The sequence below is a fragment of the Emydura macquarii genome, unplaced genomic scaffold, assembly GCF_026122565.2.
Source record: "Emydura macquarii macquarii isolate MOO-44397 ecotype Brisbane River unplaced genomic scaffold, CSIRO-AGI_Emac_v2 contig_2422, whole genome shotgun sequence".
Classification (NCBI taxonomy): Eukaryota; Metazoa; Chordata; order Testudines; family Chelidae; genus Emydura; species Emydura macquarii.
This window is the reverse complement of record NW_027132559.1, coordinates 905,716-928,219: the sequence shown is the minus strand read 5'-3', so window position 1 is coordinate 928,219 and position 22,504 is coordinate 905,716. Positions and strand designations below refer to the sequence as shown.

Genomic DNA, 22,504 nt, shown 5'->3' with positions numbered 1-22,504 from the left:
CTCAGTTGGTGGCCAACTCCCAGAGGGAAAGGACATCCTGTTCTCCAGAGCTGCCTGTGGCCTGGTACCTGGGCAAGTGGACCAGGGCCTGGGCACCGGCAAATGAGTAGCGGGCGGCCTGGGGCCCAGAGGTACCCCCAGAGCTGAACACCCTGCCGGAACCAGTAATCCAGAGGGGCAGTATCTGGAGGAGTTGCTGGATGCGGATGAGGTGGCCAGTACTGGGGCCAGACTTGAAGGAGTTGCCCTTGGAGTTGCCAGAGGCTGATGATGAGGTGCGGGCCCTGACAGGGCCGGACCTGGAGGAACTGCCGCCCCGCCGACCTCCCTGATGAGCTGCCCGACCTACTACCCCCCAACGACATTGAGGGGTTCTGCAACTTGCCCATGGGTGACTACCCCGATGAGGTTGACCGGACGGTGGCACACCAGGTACCCAAGGGAAACAAGGCAGGAAGTTGCTCCGGGGAAGGGTCACCCAGTCCGGGGACTGGGGGGCTGGACAGTGAGTCAGCGTGTTGTGGTTGGAACCCCACTGACTCTGTGGCATACCCCTCTGCCACGGCTAGGGACCTGGGCTGGGACACGGTGGAGTCACGTGGGCCTGCGTTCCCCTCCCCCGACCACCGGCCAGGGGCCTCTGGACTCTTTGCTGCCTGTTGGAGCTCAGGCTATTGCCTTTGGGCTGTCCTGCCTGAGCCCAGAAACTGTTTCCCTGCCCCGAGCTGGGCCAACCCCTGCCGGAGCAGGGTAGGGAGTGGGTGTGGCTTCCCTCCGAAACTGACAGGGAGGGATGGCCACCTGCTCTACAGATGTATTAGCAGGAGTGTTGTAAGCAAGACCCAAAAAGTAATTCTTCTGCTCTACTCTGCACTGATTAGGCCTCAACTGGAGTAGTGTGTCCAGTTTTGGGCAACACATTTCAGGAAAGATGTGGACAAATCCAAGTCCAGAAAAGAGCAACAAAAACAATTAAAGGTCTAGAAAACATGAGCTATGAGGGAAGATTGAAAAAAATTGAGTTTGTTTAGTCTGGAGAAGAAGACTGAGGGGGGACATGATAACTGTTTTCAAGTACATAAAAAGTTGTTACAAGGAGGAGGGGAAAAAATTGTTTTCCTTAACCTCTGAGGATAGGACAAGAAGCAATAGGCTTAAATTGCAGCAAGCGTGGTTTAAGTTGGACATTAGGAAAAGCTTCCTAACCATCAGGGTAGATAAGTACTGAAATAAATTGCCTAGAGAGATTGTGGAATCTCCATCACTGGAGATTTTTAAGAGCAGGTTAGACAAACACCTGTCAGGGACACCCTAGATAATGCTTGGCCCTACCATAAATGCAGGGGACTGGACTAGATGACCTCGTGAGGTCCCTTCCAGTTCTATGATTCTATTTGAACATTTCCTAAGTGTGACAATGGAGGCTTCAATCTTGTTAAGTAAATATCTGACAAAATACTGTAATGGATGGCAAAATAAGTATGGATTTTTCTGTGATAGGAATACTGAAACAAGAAAGCAAAATTGAAGAAATCAAACAGTAGAAATCTTCATGGTTCATTGACTTTAAAGAAAATAGCTGCTACAAATTCACTTCTTTTTGGTTTTTACATGTACAGATGAGCTCACTTCTTTCCAAATGAGCACATGCCTTGTTGAAAAGCATGCATACAGGCCACTCCTTACTTTCCTGTTTAAAAGGATTCTTCATACTATTGCAAAATTACCTTCTAAAGTGTATGATTCCAGACCTAAAGAGGCAGAAACTGGGTCACCCATAATCCCTGTGGTGGCTGTCAGTCCACATAAAACAAGCAAAAAAAGAGATCCTTCAGCAGATACAGAATATAAATACAGCAAAAAAGGGTCATTCTTCTTAATGCATTCTTTCACTACAAGATGTGCCACCAGTTAGAAAGGTTAAGCTCATCTATATTTAAAATAATGTGAAAAAAAAATGAACAGGGCTGGTTTCAGAAAATGCAGTTAGACAGGAAACCAAAATGAAGGTTTCACTTATCTAGCCTGGTTGGTTTCCTGTTTTAATTCACGTTTTGTAAGCACCAGAACACAGAAAATGAAATCATCATAATTTGTTACATGGTTTCAGAGCATAACAGATGAGAAAGGAGCTTTCATCGTCACAATCTGGAATTGCTTGTACATTTTTTAAAAACTACCTATACAAAAATAGAACAATAGAATCATAGGGTTAGAAGGGACCGCAAGATGCAGGACTTGTTGTGTCTAAACCATCCAAGACAGATGGCTAGCCAGCCTCCTTTTGAAATAATTTCTTTTAATATACTACAGCAGAATGAGTTATTTGAACTAATCATTTGGCACTTCTACTGGATTTATCTTTTGAAACTATTAATTTTAACACCTATCTTTGGTCTTGCTTATGTTGGGTTCTCATAGGTTGAGAACTTACCTGATGAAATACACATTACAAAGCAACATGTATTTTGCTTATATTTTCATAGCCTGTCTTGTTCTATTGGCTATGCAGTCCACTACAGGAGTAGTTCCTAAATCCCAACTGACTTTCTATTTAGCAATTATTTATGTAGAGCCATAAATCTGCATAGATCTTTATAGTCAGATAAAAGGCAACATCCCTGCCTAAGTGATACCCAAGGCCTTTACCCTGCCTTTGGATCCACCTGGGTGGTATGCAATCTTAACCCATACAGAACCACGTAAGCACAAGGGTCCATTCCTGCACCTCTAATTACAGGATCAGGGTTCAAGTTAAAACACAACATTGTAAAAAGTAGAAACACATACTGGTGTGTGTTAATGAGTGGATTAAGGGCAAGGGAGGACATGGTTTACAGCAGCAAGATCATGAGACTGCTTTGCGTAATATTATGAGAGTCATGAGAATGTCATCAAAATAATACTTCCCTTACAATGCTGGTTTTGAAGGAGAAAATACTGATTGGTACATGGAAAGTTAGTTTTGAGGAAGAGCTAAAAAAAAGGGGGAAAGGGGGGAGCAAAGCTGCTCACAAATCAGATCAGCCTGGTGGCCCAAGCTTACAGGGCCACATGAAAGAAGGCACAGAGACAAGTATGGAATGCAATTATACTAAAAAAACTGTACCCAGTACTTTTTCCAGCAGTGTTGCAGCTGCACTGGTGCTGGACTATCTAAGAGGGCAATGAGGCATGTAGCTTGGGGTGGAAGAGAGAGAGGAATGAAAAGAAGTTTGCACAGACAGGTAGGCAGATGGTAGGGCTGTGAAGGTGAGGAAGACGGGTGCCTGAATGTGGTGAGGGAGGTGAGAGGAAGCCAGTGAAGGGATTTGAAGTGGATGTGATCAGAGTTTAAGGCAAAGAGTTTTAGGCAGAGATATGGAAATAGCAGAAAAGGGCACCGCAGAGTGACCATATATAAATGTGATACAAATATTTGTTGTTCAAGGGTTATTTTAGCAATCTCTGGATTAGGCACAAACAAAACAGTGGGAGTCTGCATTCGGTAAAAATATCATCACACAGACAAATGAAGTGTTTTCAAACAATATTTAGCAGATTTTCATGGTTTTATCAATATTCTATTTGCCTCTGCCTTCAATGCCAAGTACACTGTCATCACATTACTTTGTTTTTGGTGTATTTCTGTACAGTGGTTTTAAATGAACCTTCCCATTAAATAAAATCAACCCAGTGGAATATCAGGATGTACATTTGGCAGCACAGGCAGTACAATGTCTGCAGAGCACATGTGCTATGCTCTGCAACAACAGAGCAATTAAGGCAATACTACCATAGCTGTTTCCAAACAGCTAGGAGGAAAGCCATGCAATGTTACTAGCACCACACTAGTAGGTATCCAAGGCTTAATTTATACTTCAATAAATATAATCCCATGCAGGCTCATTTTGTATGTCTCACAGCTGAAAGTCATGAACACCAATCAGTGTTATGGGATGCAGGCCTAGATTTCTAGAGTCAGAGTTCTGGAATGCTTTCCCATTTAGCTTACTCTAAGTGCATCCTTTTGAACAAGGCTGACTATGGTTTTTCCTTCTCAATTCAGACAGATTTATTATTCTTGGTTTGACAAGGAACTGGTGGCAAGGGATTTTTATACTGGATCAGGATTCTTGTGATATTTGGCCAGGTTGTTTATTGGGATTTCTGCTTTTAGGTTTAAGTGGGGACTTTGATAATGCACTCAAAGGCCTTTAGTTTTGGTGAGCCAGGAAAATACAATTGTATTGCTAAATTCAAAACATTTCACACTCTGAACCTAAACTGGCTTTGCACAGTTACTATTATTGTCCTTGACTGCAGGGTACCTTGTCCTAGGCCATCCTGAGTCATTCTTTCCTGCACAGGATAAATGACTCAGGACTCCTCTGCTCCAGCATTACAGCTCCCCTCCACTCTTACTGTATGGGGTGGAATTGTATCCTGTACTTCTCTGACTCTTCAGGGGTATTTATATAGGGTAAAAATCTGGAAGCACTAAAAGGAGCATAGTTCAGATGATGAAAACCAAATATATCAATGTTAAGTTTGTGGTTTGTGCAAGGACAAAGCAAAATTACCTGTCCTTTTAGTAACTTTAATGTAATTTTTCCTGAGCCTTTATTCTTCAGAAAAAGCTTTTACAGCAGTCAGTGGAGGTGTACCCTGAGCAAGGACTGAGTTAAAAATGAATTAGTATTTCAGGAATGAGACTATTATAATGACTGTTAATTTGTTGTCAAGACAATTATGGCATCACAAATACCAGTAATTACGCTAAATTTCAATAAATCATGAAAAATGGATGAAGTGACCCTCCTTGTTTAATACATATCTTTCACGTGGCACTTTTACCTTTTTGTGATAGAAGTGGGTCTAGCACAAATGAAAGCTCCCAAAACAAGCAGCTACACATCCTTGCCTGGATGAGAAAATACTGTGCAAGCACAAACAAAACACACAAAAAGAGTCTCAAATTTAGCAGTGGTGTATGTCTATTCCTCAGATACAAGGTTTCAGGAAGGAAATAGATTTCCTCATCCTGTTAGTGTTCACAGACTGCCAAAATATGTCAGCCTGATGAACTCTTCCCACACTGAGGGGCTACATTAACTGTTTTTTTTAGGGGGTTAAACTATAATGTAGTGTATACTGAATAATAATATTAAGCTAACATAAAGACACTGGAAATAGTTCCTGCTTTAAGCTGGAGAAAGAGCCACTTTCCAAAAAAGTAACATAAAAAAATATCAAAGTACTGTAACTACTCAGTTATTATTCTTTAACTGCTGAAAGGTAATAAATGTATCAGACAGCATTCAAACAGTCTTTCCCTTTACTCAAACTGGAAATATTTGCTGCCCAGGTCTACGTATATTTATCTGCTAACCCAAAGTTCTGTTTGAAATATATATATAAAAAGATCAAATATAAACCAAACAAAAAAGCAGTTTTCAGTCACTGATGAGCAGAAATTATTGGGCTTGGATTCTATCTTACAAAAATGTTCCTTTCTTGTGCATTATAATCTATAACAGTTCCCAAACCGTGGTACATGTGCCACCAGTGGTATGCAGGCCTCCTCCCAATGGTGCACATCCACTGACTAATTAAGGCCTGGTCTACACATAATTCGGAGGCAGTTGATGGGAGATATGGGTCTTCACTTCTGCTCAGTTGATCCCAAAGAATCAATCTGGTGGTGAATTTGCCACCATCAATGAAGACATACCCTAAGACTGCAAAAGTCTTAAAAAATCGTTTCACTCCGCCATCTCAGATGGGGTAAGTTTATAATGCATTTATTAATATTTTGCAAGACTACAGATTTTTATATACATAGCTATGCTATTGATACAATGTCTTTTAACAACACTTAGGTTTTAAGGCGTTTTTCATACAGTCTATTTATGAAAAGTTGGTGGTGGTACTACAGGTGGTGGCGTTTTATGTTGGTGGTGTGCAATGTGGCAGAGTTTGGGAACCACTGATATATAAAAACCAAGGATTGTAATATAATGCTAAATATTATACCAGAAGGATCCTGTGACATCAAACCAAGAGCGCTGATTTTGAATAGTTCATCACTGGACCATAAGAACCGGAAGGTGGTGGACTAAAAGCTAAATTTTAAATAACCTCTGTTGTGATGCCTACAAAACACTTGATGATAGCTCGGCAGTTCGTGTCCTGTGACTGGTCTCATTACACTGATCACAACCAGGGCATAATTTTTTCGGGCCCAGTACAAACTTGTAACACGGGCCCCCTCCCACACACATACCAAATCCTTCATCCCATATATACAATCTCATGAGCCATGAAAATTTTTTTCTTCATGGTAATGGGGGTTGCAGCCTGGGCCGGGCCCCTCAGGGCCTCTGGGCCCCAGTAAAGTGTACCCTCCCCCCTTACCCCGCATGTGGGGGCCCTGATCACAACTGTTTCCATGTTAGCTTGTTCTCTCCCTGTGTTTGTTGTTTTTTCCTGTTGTCTTTTGTCATGTACTGAGATGGTAAGAGCTTTGGGAGCAGGGACTGTCTGTTCATACAACTTAGCACAATGGGGCCCTGATTGTGGAGTCTTATATGCTACTGAAATACAGAAGTGGTAGTTTAAAGCAGAATTTTTCTGTTGCAATTTCATTCTCGCCCATAGGCTTGGAAGGATTAGATTTTTATTGGTAAGTGTTGGAAAATTTCATGGTATACCCAGACAAAAAATTATATGCATCAATAACAGAAATTTACAGATAGCCAAAGTAATAAGTTCTCTACAAGCATTTTCCTTAGAGTTCATTTAAGGATATTTACTTTGTATATTTTGATGTGTGATATTGATGATAAAGCTATAACTTTATAAAGCTCTAATGTTTTGAATCTCATCTACTGCCATTAAATAATTGTTGTCTGACACCCCCCATAACTTCCTGCAACTGTGAAAGTTTAAATAGATGAAAACAGGAAAAAATGCTTAAAAATAATTAATATTATCTGTTAAAATTATTTTAAAAGAAATAAAATTCTGCCAAGCCTACCCCTAGTCAGTGACAAGAGAAGCAGCTGAAAAGATTATGTGATTATACCACTAAAATGAAATACAATCTAGAAGGCAGCTTATTTACAGTGCAAAGTACTATGCAAAACACGCAAACTGTGCCCTCTCTCCTATTCTCTCTCATTTTTAAAGGCTGTAATGCATTAAATGTTAGGTACATTTAATTACGCAGTAAACACTTCCTAATTACAAAATGCTATTCAGAAAGCAAAATTCTTTATTCTCAAGGATAGTTCAAATAATGGAGGAGGATAACATGATACAAGGTAAACAGAAGAATCTGTTTTCCTCTTCAATGTTGTTCTTAGCCAACAGGAAAAATATCTATTTAATTATTAAGACTTCCCTGATTCTATCTTTAGAAGGAAAATTTTTCTTAAATTCATTACTGAAACAAACAAAAATAACTTAAAGGGACCGTATTGGACATTTTAGGGCCAAAATTTTGGTTTTGATAGTAAACATATAGCTTTATTGCTATATGTATTACTATAGCACCTAGAGGCTCCAGTTGAGATTGGGGTTCCACTGTGCTAGGTGCTGTACAAACACAAGTTAGAGACAGAAACCATGTCTTGAAGAGAATACAATCAAAATACAGGAGACAGTACTTCCTTTCTCCACTCTTTTTCTATCATCTCCCCCCCCTTGTTTTTTTTAACAAGAGGTGAAACCAAGGCACAGAGAGAATTATACCCATTTTACAGATGGAGAACTGAAGCAACAACAGAGATTAAGCAGAGGATTTAGACATCTTAATATTAACGTTTTCTATCTTTTTTAAAACAGTGAAAAGATTGTCAAGTCCCAAATCTTATTAAACACTACTTTTCCAGTAGGCATGATTATAACTAATGATAAAGTATATAAAAATCAGGTAAAAGGTACAATCAACATGAATAATTTATAACTTTACAAATTATGCTCATATACAAGTGACAGTGTGACTGTCTTCAAAATCTTAAAAGCTATAGTTCTTGAAATAATCCAAGAATTTAACTTCCCTACCTCCCAATATAGTGGGACTGAACATGCCTAAACTGGTGATCATCAAGATTTAGAAGAGCAGGAATGCAGATTCTTGTGTGAGAGATTCTTGTGTGCTTCCCTGTTGTTGAATAAGTTGGCTCTATACCGATACTTTTCACAGATGTCTTGGTTGAGTAATGTCAAATGTTGGATCCTCTCCAAGTAACACAATTTATATACTACATAAAGCAGAGAACAGTAACACACACTTGTTCTCTCTTTCGATAAAATAACTTAACTATAGAGTATGATGATGATCAGGCTGATAGAGAAAACCTCTTATGTTCAATCCATTTGCTTCTGAGGTCAGCAATTTAAACAGTCTTTGTAGGCTAGCCTCATTTGTGCATGATGTGGAGTCTCTGGACAACACAAATACAACTGCATCTTAAATATATAGCAAGAGACGAGAGCATAAATCCATTAATTAGTGTTCTTGCTCTGTATTCTCATATCATATATAGGCCAGATCCTGAAAAATGCTGAGCATCCGTAACTCCCAGTGACTTTAAATAAGTACTTAGGGCATTCCATATTTTGCAGACTCAGGTCCTATGTTCGACCAGAGAAAGATATAAACCAAGCCATGTTGGTAGTCTTTGTCATTTTACCAAACATATTTCATAATTCTCTGTTCATTAATATTATTTGTATTTCAGTAGTGCCTAGAGGCCCCAGTTAGGGTTCGCGGCCCCATTATGTTAGGCACGGTATGCAGATGTAAAACCCTCCAACAGTTGTCAGATTGTGGCAGTTATAGTCATTTCAGTGCAAATCAAGAAAAAAATAAATTATAGTTGATGGTTTACAGGCAATAGACTACTTCCACACAAATATTCTAATATCTATTGAACGTGGCCTGGTCAAGATGGGATCATACCTGCTACAACTTTTCATTGCAATTAATTGAGTTTTCAAAGACATCACAAGACAAAACATTGCAAATAAAACAATGTAAACCATCCCTATTATGTACAGGAATATTTTGCAGTTTCCAGGTTCTGTGCCAATATATTGTGGCCATGATCTGGCAGAACCTTAAAGAATCCTTTTCTCTAGCAGTTCGTGTTATGATGCTATACATGGCTCTGAAAAATAAGCTATTTAGTAGTTATGCTGAGTCAAACAACTACAGCATAAAGATCTTGGATGATGATCTTCTTCAGACAAAACTTTGCTTCTGAATGCTGCTTTATAAAATACTATGCCCAAGGTCACGTAGTCCATCGTGGCCAAATTTAAAAGGGAATACATTCCCATTTTCTCACATATCTTGGCATTTCTATCAACAAATCATTAACATGATTGCTGACCTCTGAATTCTGGTATATACATCCCTCACCCTACTGGTGGTAACCCTAGCAGGATTGTAAAGGTTTGGCCAATTTAGGGATTCAGATATTAAAGTATGCTGCTGATGTTGGTCTTAAGCAAGGTTTTATCTCAAGCCCCCTAGAGAAATTAACTCACAAGATAGTTTTCCAGGAAATGCTACAACAATGGTACTGTAATCCACAACCTGTCATGCTGCTTGGTACATAGCCCTGTAGACAGAGGTCGGTCCTCCTAGCTCAAACTCATCATAGGGAGTAGGAGCCACTCCTATGGTACAAACCCTTCTTTTAAAAGGTCCGTTTCCCTCCCCAGACTCAGCTGTCAGCCTTTCCTTCCAGGACAGTCTGTACAAGCCCCTCATTCATCACACCACCCCCGTAGGAAAACTACAGTGTGACCATAGAAATAAATCATGAAAGCAGAAAGGTGCAGAGTGATCGGCCTGTAAGACTCAGGTTTGTGTAAGAATGACATGGATGAGGTGGAATGACAGGCACGAGGACATTACTAAACCTAACTCTGTGGGGTGGGAAAGTTGTATGTTTGAGGGCTGTGGTGACTGACTGAGGGGAGGACAGATCTTGACCTGTGGGGTATTTAGTGCCTAGGAGGTACATCATTTTTAAGATGCTTCTTTCAAACTTAACTACAGAGTTATTATTACCTAACTTTCTTGGAAATTATTTCCCCAACCTTATTTTTTCTGCAGTAGTAATAAAAACATTTATATAAGTACCTTTCCATAGCTCTGAGGCTATATGCGGAGCCATAGGTGCAACCATGATACAGAGAGTTGCCAAAGCATCTTCAAATTCTGCACTATGGAGAATGAGAGGTTGAGAGGCTTGCTACGGAAAAGAGGAGGAAAAAGAAACAGGATAAATATTCCAATAAAAAAGGCTGTTTGTAATGGAGAGAATTAAATAATAAAAATATGAATCAATACTATACCCAGAAAGTCACATTTCACAAATAAATCAAAATCTTAAAAGAAGACATGGAGAATGAAAATGGAAACCATTCCAAATTCTTGAATGCAAAGTGCACCATTGGAAAGAGCTGTGCACACACAGAGGACCTTAACAGAGAGGTCAGGCACCAGCACTCTTACGAAATGGCTACAAACTTGAGCCTTGAAAAGAGATCAGTGTGACTGGACTCTGTCGATGCAGGGGATCTGCCCATACAGAAGCCTTTGTAGAATTGGGCCTTGAAGAGCATTCTGGGTACTGGAATGTGTGTTTTCCCCACCTCCAGAAGTGCAGTGTCCAATAAGTTCCCAATTCATTTAAAAAAAAACCTGTCACAATATTAAGCCAGGCCAGGAATGTAACTATGGCATGTTTTTCCTGAGATAGGACTCATCAGTATAGGATCCTGGCCTGGTCTAGATAAAGGTGGGTATAGAGTTAAAGAGATGTAAAAAAAAGATGTGGGAGTGAAAAACATAGGAAAATCTGTGGTTCAAGTTTTTCTTGTTTTTGTAACAGTTCTTTATAAATTCTTGTGCAAGGTCCCAGACTGACAGCATATGAAACTGAATTCCTCTTTTTATTATTTATCTCTAGAAAAGGTAGAGCACACATGGCAGCTGTGCAAGCTTTCCCCTACTTTGCTCCACTAGCATGCTTCCACTCTGAGCTGGAGGAATCATCTCCAAAGATGAGGTTAGTTCAGATTCTATGTATATTCAATTTTTCAGCCTTTAGTGAGGCTTGAATAAGTTTTAGTACTACTTTTTTCTTCTAATTTTAATTTTCACACATCTCCGCATTTCTTGGTTTCATCTGGGATTGAAAAAGCAAGTTCTGAAATGCTACAAGGGAACTTGTGTTTGAAAGATACACATCCTTATTTCTTTACCACAGAATTTAGAACAGTGTTCAAGTATTTGGGTGTTTGTCTGAGGTGATATGAATCACTGATCTGGAGGAAAAAACTATCATATTTTCAATCCCATAAACTATGTATGTAGTCGCTAGTATATATGCTATTTCTATACAGCATCTGCATATATTTTAGGGGGACTTGTGATTAAATCAACAACTGGCTTAGAATCACAAGTTAAAGTCTAATTACAATTAATTGCAATCAAAGATGAAAAATATCAAGGTTTAATTTGATTTCTAATTTACGTCACTAACAAAATGTGGAATTAATTTTTCAATCAGGTCAAGCACAATAATAAAGGCAACAGTTATTATATTTGACCTATCACTACTTGGCTGATCTGCAATATGATGGTCCAAATTAGGAATGTCAAATTAAAGTTATTTTATAAAATAAGAGAATTCCCAGGCTTTCTTAACATCAACTAGCTCTAGTGGTGAAAGTGATCTCAGAGGAATGCAAGGGATTTGTGATTTTGCCCACCAGTAGTAACAATATTTTTTTATTTATTGGAATGATTACAGTAACTAATTTCTTAAAAAAGACTAACTTATAATTTAAAACAAAACTGAATGAAGAACTCAAAGGGGCATTCTTTGAATTGATAGGACACAAGTATAAACAGCACAACAATCTGGTGGTTTAGATTCTTCCTATGAATGCATCTCTGCACAGGTCCACAAATGGAGTGGAAGATCTAAAACTTAGTTTAAAAGTTTGTATTTTAGACAGATTCCTCTTTAAGCTATTCATGGCAATATATAGTACACATCCCATGGCCACCTGATGCTAGTGTGAAGTTCATTTGAACTGATATACAATGCAAGTTTATAGGACCATAAAAGCAATAGTTGTAGTAATGGTAGTAAATATTTATAATATGGTACAATATATGGAAAGGCCCCAAGATGCTCCTATTTTGGATGTACAGTTGTATACCCAGAGACTGAAAGAGGTTATTGCATAGGCTCTTTTGAGATGTCATACTTACTGAGAGTACGTTAGTAAGGCCCATCAGTCGAGAAATTGCAGCATTAAACAAGTAATCTTTTGTGAAGTAACTTGTTACCTAATCATACAAAAAATGTTCACTTTCATTAGTTACTTACAATTCCCATATACTGAGTTTTGTTTTTCATAAAAAAATAACTAACAATCTTTCACAAATTGCAATGTGCATACATACACCTTTCTCTCAAAATGGTATCAGATATACATAATGCACACTATATGTAATCTGTGGAGATGATACTCCTCTGATAAGTTAAATTATGAAAAATCTTACTTATCTACAAAAGAATCACGCTCCATGTGGGTTTTAGGTAAGTGAATTCCCAGTGAATACGTGTAATTATGGACTCTCACTTTTCCCAGGCTTATGCAGACAAAGTTCCCTATTAAAATACTTTATGATGGAGTAATTTGAAGGCAGACTTCTTGATCTGATAACACAAGAAGTCAGGTACACTGCTGATGCATGATACAGCAACACTAGGAATCTATTTAGTCATTTTCAAAATAGTTAAGAGCTCCTTTTAACCTCAGAGACCACGAAGTTCTTCTGCTCCCAGATCTTTCTGGCTTCAGCCTTCTCCTTCTTGTTCAACAGCTGAGGATTGGGCACAGTCCCAGAACTTCTGACTTCTAGAAGTTTGGTTGTTAGGGACCAGATGCGTGACTGCCATCTTCGTACACCAGGGACAGCATCAGCTGAGTTTAATGACAGATTTCAGAAAGAGGGAGACTTCAGTTATCATGAATGAAGCCAACACATCAAAAGGAACAGAAAGAAAATTGTACCATAGAGTTCCGTACCACTGAACGTTTAAGGGGAAATTACATGTTGCAAGAAAGATCTCTGTAACTGAAAATACATTTAAAAAAATTGTTAGGTTGCTTTAATGAAGACAAATGAACACTATTGGAAATCAAGAGTATTTTCTAAGTAGCCTTTCAGTGTATTGTCCTAACTGTATAATACAATCCACTGCCAGATTAATGTTAGAATAGCTTCATCTGACCTGTCAACTACTTGGGAAAATAGTCTTTTTATATGCTTTCATATGCAAGAAAGACATGACAAACTCCTGAATGGAGATGTTCCTTTTAATTTTTGTTCTACAGTGATGACAGAAATTACACATAGATGCTGTCATATCAGCGCATAGTGGCTGCCACGGTAATGAAAGACAAAGGGCCAGATTCTTTGGGATCAGCTTTTTGGCACCCAACTCAGAGTGGGGAACAGGGATTGCAAAAGGTGGCTATAAACCATCTTTATGTCCTCCCTAATCCTTAAGGCTACCAGTCCAGGCTCTAAATTGTCTCAACTTCAGAGGCTGCTCCTCCAGCTGGGAACTGTTTGAGTGTAATGGCGCTCAGACCACAGGTCTAGACTTAAGAGCAGTGGGGAAGGGGAGAGGAGTGGCGACGGATGAGTGGGCTGCATGAGAGCTGCTACATCACCTGGGGATGCCCCAACCTGAGGTGATCCCCAAATAGCTAATTACAATAGATTTAAGGCTGTTTTGCACCACTGGAAAAATGTAAATCAGCCTCACTGAGGCCAAGTATCTGACCCAGTATTATTACATAATTTTGTGCCGTCCTCCTGCCATAAATAAGCCAATGCTATGTTTACCAGTATGGCTCATTCAGGATGAATGTACATTATTCTGTTACTGTAAGGAGATATAGGCTTTAGCCAGTGGTTACAGAAGGCTTACAAAACTATTTTCATTGTCCTTCCTTCCCAATTTTCCTTTTGAACATTTAACTGTTTCTTTACTGTTTTTTCCAATATTCCCTCAACAAGAGGTGATTCTCAAAAATATTTTTCTTTGTATTTCTCTGCATTTGAAGAGAGACTTGTCTGAATGGCAAAATGCTTCTTTCCTAACACTGTGCAAGATGTCTGTGCTTATACTTTGAAATAATGTGTGTGTGATATAACAAAACTGTAATAATACTTTGCAAAATAACACCTTTTATCCAAGGATTGCATAGCACTTACAAAAGAGGGTTAACATTTCATTATTCCCATTTTCAGGAAGGGAAAACAACAGCAAAGAATCTGCGTAACACTGAATGACTCACATAGAGCCTGATTTCCATAGGATTACTCACAGAGTAAGGTGCTACTAAATGTTAGCATGGGCATGAGAAGCGGGAATAGAACCTATTGATTCTTAGTCTTGCGCTTTTAGGAGCCAACTGTGACAGGAATCTAACATAAAAAATGTTATAAAACCCACCCCCAAAAGTTTGTTGTTAGAAATGTGATCATATGGTACAGAGTGAATAAAAAAGGTAATGATAAAGACCTGCCTGAACAATACTTGATATAGGTTGAACTAATGTATAAGAAGCTGATCAAACAAGGAATAAACAGGTAGAACAAACAATTTAAAAAAAATTTAAAACAATGTATTTAGATGTTTTATTGAAGTCCTTCATGATAAGAAAAAACAACGAGAGTCCTGTAGCACTTTAAAGACTAACAAATTTCTGCAGGCATAAGCTTTCGTGGGCTGCAACCCACTTCATCAGATGACGAAGTGGCATCTGATGAAGTGGGTTGCAGCCCACGAAAGCTTATGCCTGCAGAAATTTGTTAGTCTTTAAAGTGCTACAGGACTCTCGTTTTTGCTGTATACAGACTAACATGGCTACCCCTCTGGAACATGACAAGAAAGTTGCTTTAAAATGCATGTATTTTCCTTTGTACACCAAAAGCATGAAGCAAGACAGACTGAAAACAGAAATTAAAATTAAGACTGCATTAGGGCTGCATCACACTTTTCATTTAGAAAAGGCAGAGCCCACAAAGCAAGTCACATTTAGGGTGAACATAGACAGAAACTTGTACGTGGTGTGTGTGTGTGTGTGTGAGGGGAGGGGTGGGTGGGCTCTATTATTTACCCTAGGTTCATCAGTTATGTAACTCAACAGCGTAACAATTTATGTGTCTTTATCAGCATCTTTCAAATGGTATGCAGAGCCTGTTCGACAAGCTCTATTGCATAAATGTCTACAATAAATTAAAGGAGCTTAAAGAAGCAAAAGTGTCAAATGGATTCTCATATTTTAAAAACAAGAGATTACATTAAAAAGGAGGAAGTGATCTAATCTTAAAATAACTTTCTAAATCATTGCTAAAATCAGAGATTCAGAGACTGGGGTTGTACACCAAGTTATGCTCGCTGGACTGGGGGAGGAGGGACATTTATTATATTATTTAACATTAGTGTGTCGAAATCATAATAATTCATGTGAGTATGCCATGTTAGGTTCTGTTAGAAAGGCTATAATGTGCTAAGTAAGATGATCATATTTATATTCATGTGTTATATGTGTAATGGAAGTTATGGATATGGTTGATATATCTGTATTTCAAATTGTGCTGTGTCTGGGCGACACCCCACACAGGATGGCTGCAGCACTAGCCTGCTTAATGGCCCATTAAGAAATTCACAGGTACAGGGGGCCCAGGGGGAGAAGCCAGGGATATGCCTGATGAGGCACCAGGACTTACTCATGTGACCCTGGACTCCATTTTGTTCCTGTAAAATTCCACAAACAGCATGGCCAAGGTGAAAGGACATAAAAGGCAGCTACACGACATCCATTTTGTCTTCAGTCATCTTCAGTCACCTATCTACTTCTGGATCAACTCATCTACAACTGAACTGAAGCTGTGACACAAAGGACTGAGACCCATCCAGGTACTGGATGCATACCAGAGGGACTATACAAGCCTGCAAACTCCACAGTTCTTCTAGAAACCTGATATATATGGACTTTCAAATCATTTGTATGTATGTGATTGCTTTAATCCTTTAACATTTCTCTTATAGTTTGTTTTTCATTTTACAATAAACCTTTAGTTTAAGTTACTAAAGGATTGGCTGGCAGCGTGGTATTTTGGATCAGATCCAAACTTATACTGATCTGGTACTGTGGCTGACCCTTTGAGGTCAGGAGAAACCTTTGTGGTAAAGACCATAGAGTTTTAAATAACTGGTCTCTTTACTGGACCTAGTGGCTGATTGGGAGCCGGAGACTGAAATGCAGTAAAGGGGGCTGTGTATATTTTTATTTTGGCTTCTTGATAGCCAGTGTGGGGAATCAGAAGCACTGTTTGTGGCTGGTTGTGAAGTCTGACTTCAGTGTCACCCACCAGTACTGGGAGAATCTGCTCTCCTTTTACAGCCTGCCCTGACCTTGGCATTTTCACGTGGCTATCCTAGGCATGGACGGGTCACCCACCCCTCTCACCATATAAAAAAAATTATTACCAGAGGAGGTATTTTTCACACACCTGATCTTAGCTTTCAAGAAGTTTGTAAGGGAAGAAGGGAGAGTGGTGCTGCTTTAACAAGTTTGTAGCCTAATTAACACACTCTTGCAAAATTAGCTTCTTTAAGATAGTTTTCTCAATTTACAAAGAGAACATGTAGCCTAGTTCTTTGGCATCACTATTTTCATGAACTACAAATATCACAGTTCAAATAAGCTAAATCAGAAGGAAAAGACTGATAAAAGGTTGCTTAGTTTTTTTCTCTCTGTTTCCATTTCCCACAGCGTACAGAATGTCTTCATAATAATGGAACATTTCTGTAGGCTTTTTTCTGCCTAAGGCTAATCTTCTAATGTGTAGCGAAGAGGCCAAGTTGTTGTAGATCCTTGCTTTAAACAGCCTTAGAGAGATGTATGTATGCAGTGGTGTTATAGCCATATCAGTCCCAGGATATTAGAGACACAAAATAGGTGAGGTAATATCTTTTATTGGACCAACTTCTGCTGGTGAGAGAGACAAGCTTTTGAGCTACACAGAGCTCTTCTTCAGGTCTGGAAAAGGTACTCAGGATGTCACTGCTAAATACAAGGTCAAACAGATAGTTTAGCATCATCCTTAATATTGCCTCAGATCCTATGCAGTAGACTATGGAATGTAAAACATTCTTTTTATATGAAACCTGGAACAGAATAATCTTATCTAATTATAGATTGTATGTGAAAGTCTGAAGAACCCATTATCAGAAATTAATCAATCCTAAAAAGATAAACCAGATGGTCCTATTTACCTGCTCTTATAACAGAAGAACAAAGAACAATTAGTGAAACTGAAAGGTAACAAATGTAAAGACAAAAGGAATATTTTTTTCAAAACATGGCATAATTAACTTGTGGAAGTCACTGCTATAAGATATTGAAGCCAATAGCTTACCAGGATTCAGAAAAGGATTAAATATTTCTATAGGTGTTGAGAACATCTATAATTATGTGAGGTAGGATGAAGGTTTATATTACTTCTCAAAAAATATTATGCTTTAGAACTTAAGCGAACCACTATACAAGGGAAGACTACAGTGTCCTCTGAAGCATCTGGTACTGGTCATTCTCAGAGAGGAATGTGAACTAACATGAGACCAGAGGTCCATCTATGTTCCCAATATTCATATTAAATACATACATAACTAATAAAAAATGGTTGTTAACCTTCTGTAATTATTGTTCTTCGAGATGTGTTACTCATGTCCATTCCAAGTAGGTACGTGCATGCCGCATGTACAGTTTGTGGGAAGGTTTTTCCCCTTGTGGTTCCCGTTGGGTTGGCTCTAGAGCCTCCTGGAATCGCGCCCTCATGATGCCATATAAAGGACCCTGTCGACCCTCCGCTTCTTCAGTTCCTTCTTGCTGGCTGAGGGGTAGGCAGTTCCTTCTATGACAGAGGGGTAGGCAGATGGTCTTGAAATGGACATGAGCAACACATCTCAAAGAACAACAGTTACAGCAGTTAGTAACCGTTTTTTCTTCTTCAAATGCATGCTCATGTTGATTCCAAGTAGATGACTCCCAAGCCAGATCATAGGAGGTGGGGTTGGAGCTCAAAGATCTGCAGATTGAAGCATTGCTCTGCCAAAAGCTGCATCGTCTCTGGCATGCTGGGTAATAGCGTAGTGAGTGACAAAGGTGTGAATAGATGACCACATTGCCACTCTACAAATGTCCTGAATCGGTACCTGGGCCAGGCATGCCATGTAGGATGCTTGTGCCCTCGTGGAATGGGCTGTTATTGCAGGGGCAGGCACATTCACCAAGTCGTAACAAGCCCTGATGCACAAGGTGATCCATGAAGAGATCCTCTGAGAAGAAACAGGTAGCCCCTTCATTCTATCTGCCACTGTTACGAAGAGCTGTGTTGTTTTCCTAAACAGTTTGGTTCTTAGAGTCAGTCTGTGACAAGAATAGGGCTGGGTCTTCAAAGGGAAGGTCCTTTACTGTTAACTTGACTTCACAAGGAAGGCTTGAGGCCTGGAGCGCTTTCTCATGGCTATGCCAGAAGACAGTCGGAGCTGCCGCATCCGCCACGTCTAAGACCGTGTGAAATGAAGTATTCGCCACTGCCTTACCCTCCTTTACCAGGACAGTGAATTCAGTCCTGGAATCCGGTGGTACTGCCACTGTGAATTTTGCCATGGACCTCCAGGAATTAAAGGTGGACCTGCTGAAGATGGCTTGCTGGTTCACAACATGACGTTGGAGATCCCTCCTCTGGTAGAGTATACCTTCCTACTGAAGAGATCCAACTTCTTAGCATTCTTAGCCTTTGGCATGGGGCCTTGTTGACCTTGCCTCTCACACTTGTTGGCAGCTGCCACCACGAAAGACACTGGCACCTAGAGACCCATATTCTACGCCACCCTGCAAAGCAGCTCCTGGTGATCCCTGCTATTGTCTGCCATAGGCACAGCTAAAGGTCCCGCCACAGCTTCATTGGGGGATGAGGAAGATGACGCTCTGATTGGCACCATTGATGGTTCCTGCCCTTCAGCACCTGAAGGGTCACATGGTGCCAGTCCCTCATCCTCAGTGCCAGGTTCAAGAGTGGTGTCAGGTCCGGTGCCGGGATTGGAGCCTTCTCCGGTGCCATGTGATCAGCTCCCAGCAGCTTGGGATGGATGAGATCTGAAGTCCAAGTTGAGCGATTGTGACATCCTGGAATGGGACCCCTGAGCCTGGTGGAATGCCCATGGAGTCCAGAATGGCCAATGGGCTGGCATCTGCCATTGAAGGAGCCACGGCATTGAGAGGGGGTGCCCAGCCTCTACCCTTTGGTTTCTGGTAGGGCGGTGCCAGCTCCTCCTCGATGTATATGACTCCGCTTCGGAGGAGAACCGCTCACTCCTGGGGACCATGGAGGTGCGGTACTGGACGGTGCTGGGGAGGTGCTGTCATGGGGAGTGTGACCTTGCCATCATGGCAGGTTTGCTCTTGGATGGCACTGTGGCTCTTCTTGGAGTCAGTTCTTGATCCTGGTCACGCCTAGGTAGCAGTGGTGGGACCATGCCCTCAATAAGCTCCCTCACTCCTCAAATATCTCTGGCCTAGAGCTGCAAGTCTTCCTCGTGCCTCTCCCTCTGCGGGGAGTCAGTGGGCTTGGACTCCACAAACCTCTCTGAGGGGCTGGAGTCGACAATGCCACGCCTGTGGGCTTGGGGCTCAAGTGAGGGTTGCACTTTGCTCAAGGCTTTGTGCGCCGATAACTTTGGCATCAGTGAGCGTCCCCTGCTTGTCGTCTTTTGTCTCTTACATGATACCGGGGAGTGTGAATGGTGCTGCAGCTCTCTGTGCGCCGAGCCCTCCGGGGCCGGTGATGCGTGCCAGTGCTGGAAGTCTCTAGGCAGGGAGTCCTTCCTTGGCACCGCTTCCCTCACGGATGCCAGTGCACTCTGCACTTATGCCGAGGTGCATGGTCTTTGATCCACCGGGCTCTGCTCCATAGGCCTGAGGGCTGATTCCATCAGTAAGAACTTGAGTCTCTGGCTTCTTTCCTTTTGAATCCTTGGACAGAAGCCTCTGCAGATCTTACAACGATCCTGTTATTGTGTCTCTCCTAAGCATTTGAGGCAGGATGAGTGTGGATCGTCCCTGGGCATAGGCTTCTTACAGGACCCGCAAGGCTTGAAGCCAGGCATGCCTCGTCCCCAGGGAGGGGAGGGGACAGCTAACCCAGTAAGTGGGAATAAACTGTTCCTTTCCTAAGACTACACTAAACTAATTATCAACTATTTACAGGGACTTCTAGAGAACAATGGGGAAGAGCTTGCAGAGCAAGAGAGCGATGTTCCAGCGACCCTCAGAGGTGGTAAGAAGGAACTGAAAAGGTGGAAGGTTGGCAGGGCCCTTTATACAGCGCCATGAGGGCGCAACTCCAGGGGGCACTAGAGCCAACCCTACAGATACCACAAGGGAAAAATCTTCCAGTGAACTTTGCATACAGCAAGCGCACACCTACTTGGAATTGAAATGAACATGCACTCGAAGAAGAACAGTATATCTTTTATTCTAACAAAGGGCCCACTTTTAGAAAGATAGCCAGAGAAATCATCTCATTACATCTGTTGTTCACATTCAATGTTCCAAATCCCAAACAACAAACTATATTTCAAACACAAATAAACCAAGAAGAGGAAAGAATCAAAACAACTTGACTTACTCCTCACATCCCATAAGATGTCTTGTTCTGGAGGGGCAGCAAACAGGAGGTACAATCGCATAGTGTCAATGCCATACTCTTCTACCAATTCTTCAGGATCTACCCCATTATGCTTGGATTTACTCATCTTTTCCCATGTAACCTGCAGCTTCTCTTTGGTTTTCATGTGAACTGGTTCAGTCCCTAAACATATAAAAACATATATCAACAACTAATTTGGTTCCACAAACATCTGAAACAGCAAAACTTAATAATAGGTTATTTCTAATCCCTTCTCCAATATTCTCACATAATTTAAGGAGAAAAATCAATTATTAGAGTAAGACAAAAAACCTTTTTTACTTTTGTATTTTTCCTGAAGTAAATAGAAATTTTCTCCCCTGGTGTGATGGAAAAATGGTATTCTTTCATTTTATAAAGCTAAGTCCAGTGCTCCTGAAAGGTGCTGGATTTGTAGATTTAGGGCTCATCTGCATTAGGATTTTTGCATTAGTGTAGTTATCTCAATGTAAACCTTCTTTGTAGATGTGCTGTACTGGCGTAATATGCCACCTCCTAAATATGCCACTTGCACTGGAGCAAATTTACCATGACTGCATCTTTGATGTTTATAAAAAAAGAGAGTCCTGTAGTTTTTAAAGACTAACAAATTTAATTTATGCAGGTATAAGCTTTTGTATAAATTTGTTAGTCTTTAAAGTGCTACAGGACTTTTGTTGTTTTTGCTGTATACAGACTAACACGGCTACCCCTCTGGAACTTTGATGTTTATAGATAGCAAGTTTGCAGGTTTCAACTGGTGTAAATCACACTGGTGCAAGCATTACTTTACAATGTATCCATCTACATTGGGGGGTTTGCACTGGTGTGGAGCTACACCAGTGCACATTTCCCTACTGCCGACAAGCTCTGTCTTCTATACAAGGAACAAATACAGCACAGGCAGCAGCAAACATAAGTTTTCTTAAACTGCAAGTATTGCATGTAAGGGTTGGAGAGAAGGTCATTCTATCTAGGTCTTATCTGTTCAGATTGCCAACAATGGTGTTGGCTATGCTAACGGTTTTGTAATGTGGCCATCAGTCTCCTAAGAACGGAATTGAGACCACAAACTCCTTTCACATGGGCTAGTGAATGGCCTCCTTACAATACTCATTTTTAGTCATTTTTGGACAGACCAGACTGAAGTAAAAACAAATACAGCAGGAATACGGTTTGGTAATGGTTAAAGGCCAATGGAGTAGTATTTCCTCTGTATGTGGACTCAGCATTAAGCATACGAGTCCCGAACACAAACAATAGTCAATCTCCAGTTTAATAATTACAAGGATTCACTTCTCACTGATGAATTTTTCATGCACTATGACTTGTACATCCGTTTTCACTGAACTAGCCCTTGACTTTTGTGGATGCACCTGTGCTGGTCATTCCATAAAGTCTCTCTTACCAGTGAGATCAATTTCCTCTCTCTTCAGATATTGGCTTGTTGTTGTTAGTTTGTATGTCTGACTCTTGATAAGACCTTGAACCAAGAGCTTATAGAAAGGCTCCCTGAGGATGAAAGGAAAAGGAAACCTGTCTGTTGAAAATAGCTGTCAAAACACATTTTACAGTAAGCCTTAGATGCTGAAGTCAGTTAGACAATTATTTAATGAAAGAAGAATGTCACACTGACAACTGGAATAGTTGTCATCTGCAGAAGTCAAAGGA

The 22,504-nt window shown here is 40.5% G+C and overlaps 1 protein-coding gene across 3 annotated transcripts in view; it reads right to left on the bottom strand.

Annotated features, from left to right (window-relative positions):
• LARS2 (leucyl-tRNA synthetase 2, mitochondrial) overlaps positions 1-22,504 on the bottom strand; it is a 118,552-nt gene that overhangs the window by 11,701 nt on the left and 84,347 nt on the right. For all 3 annotated transcript variants that reach the window (XM_067561728.1, XM_067561729.1, XM_067561730.1), the window contains 5 exons: positions 22,242-22,345; positions 20,795-20,977; positions 12,833-13,002; positions 12,284-12,361; positions 10,139-10,250 (listed from right to left, as the gene is read on the bottom strand). In XM_067561728.1, the coding sequence (XP_067417829.1) occupies positions 10,139-10,250; positions 12,284-12,361; positions 12,833-13,002; positions 20,795-20,977; positions 22,242-22,345 (647 nt within the window). The remainder of the gene's footprint in view (positions 1-10,138; positions 10,251-12,283; positions 12,362-12,832; positions 13,003-20,794; positions 20,978-22,241; positions 22,346-22,504) is intronic.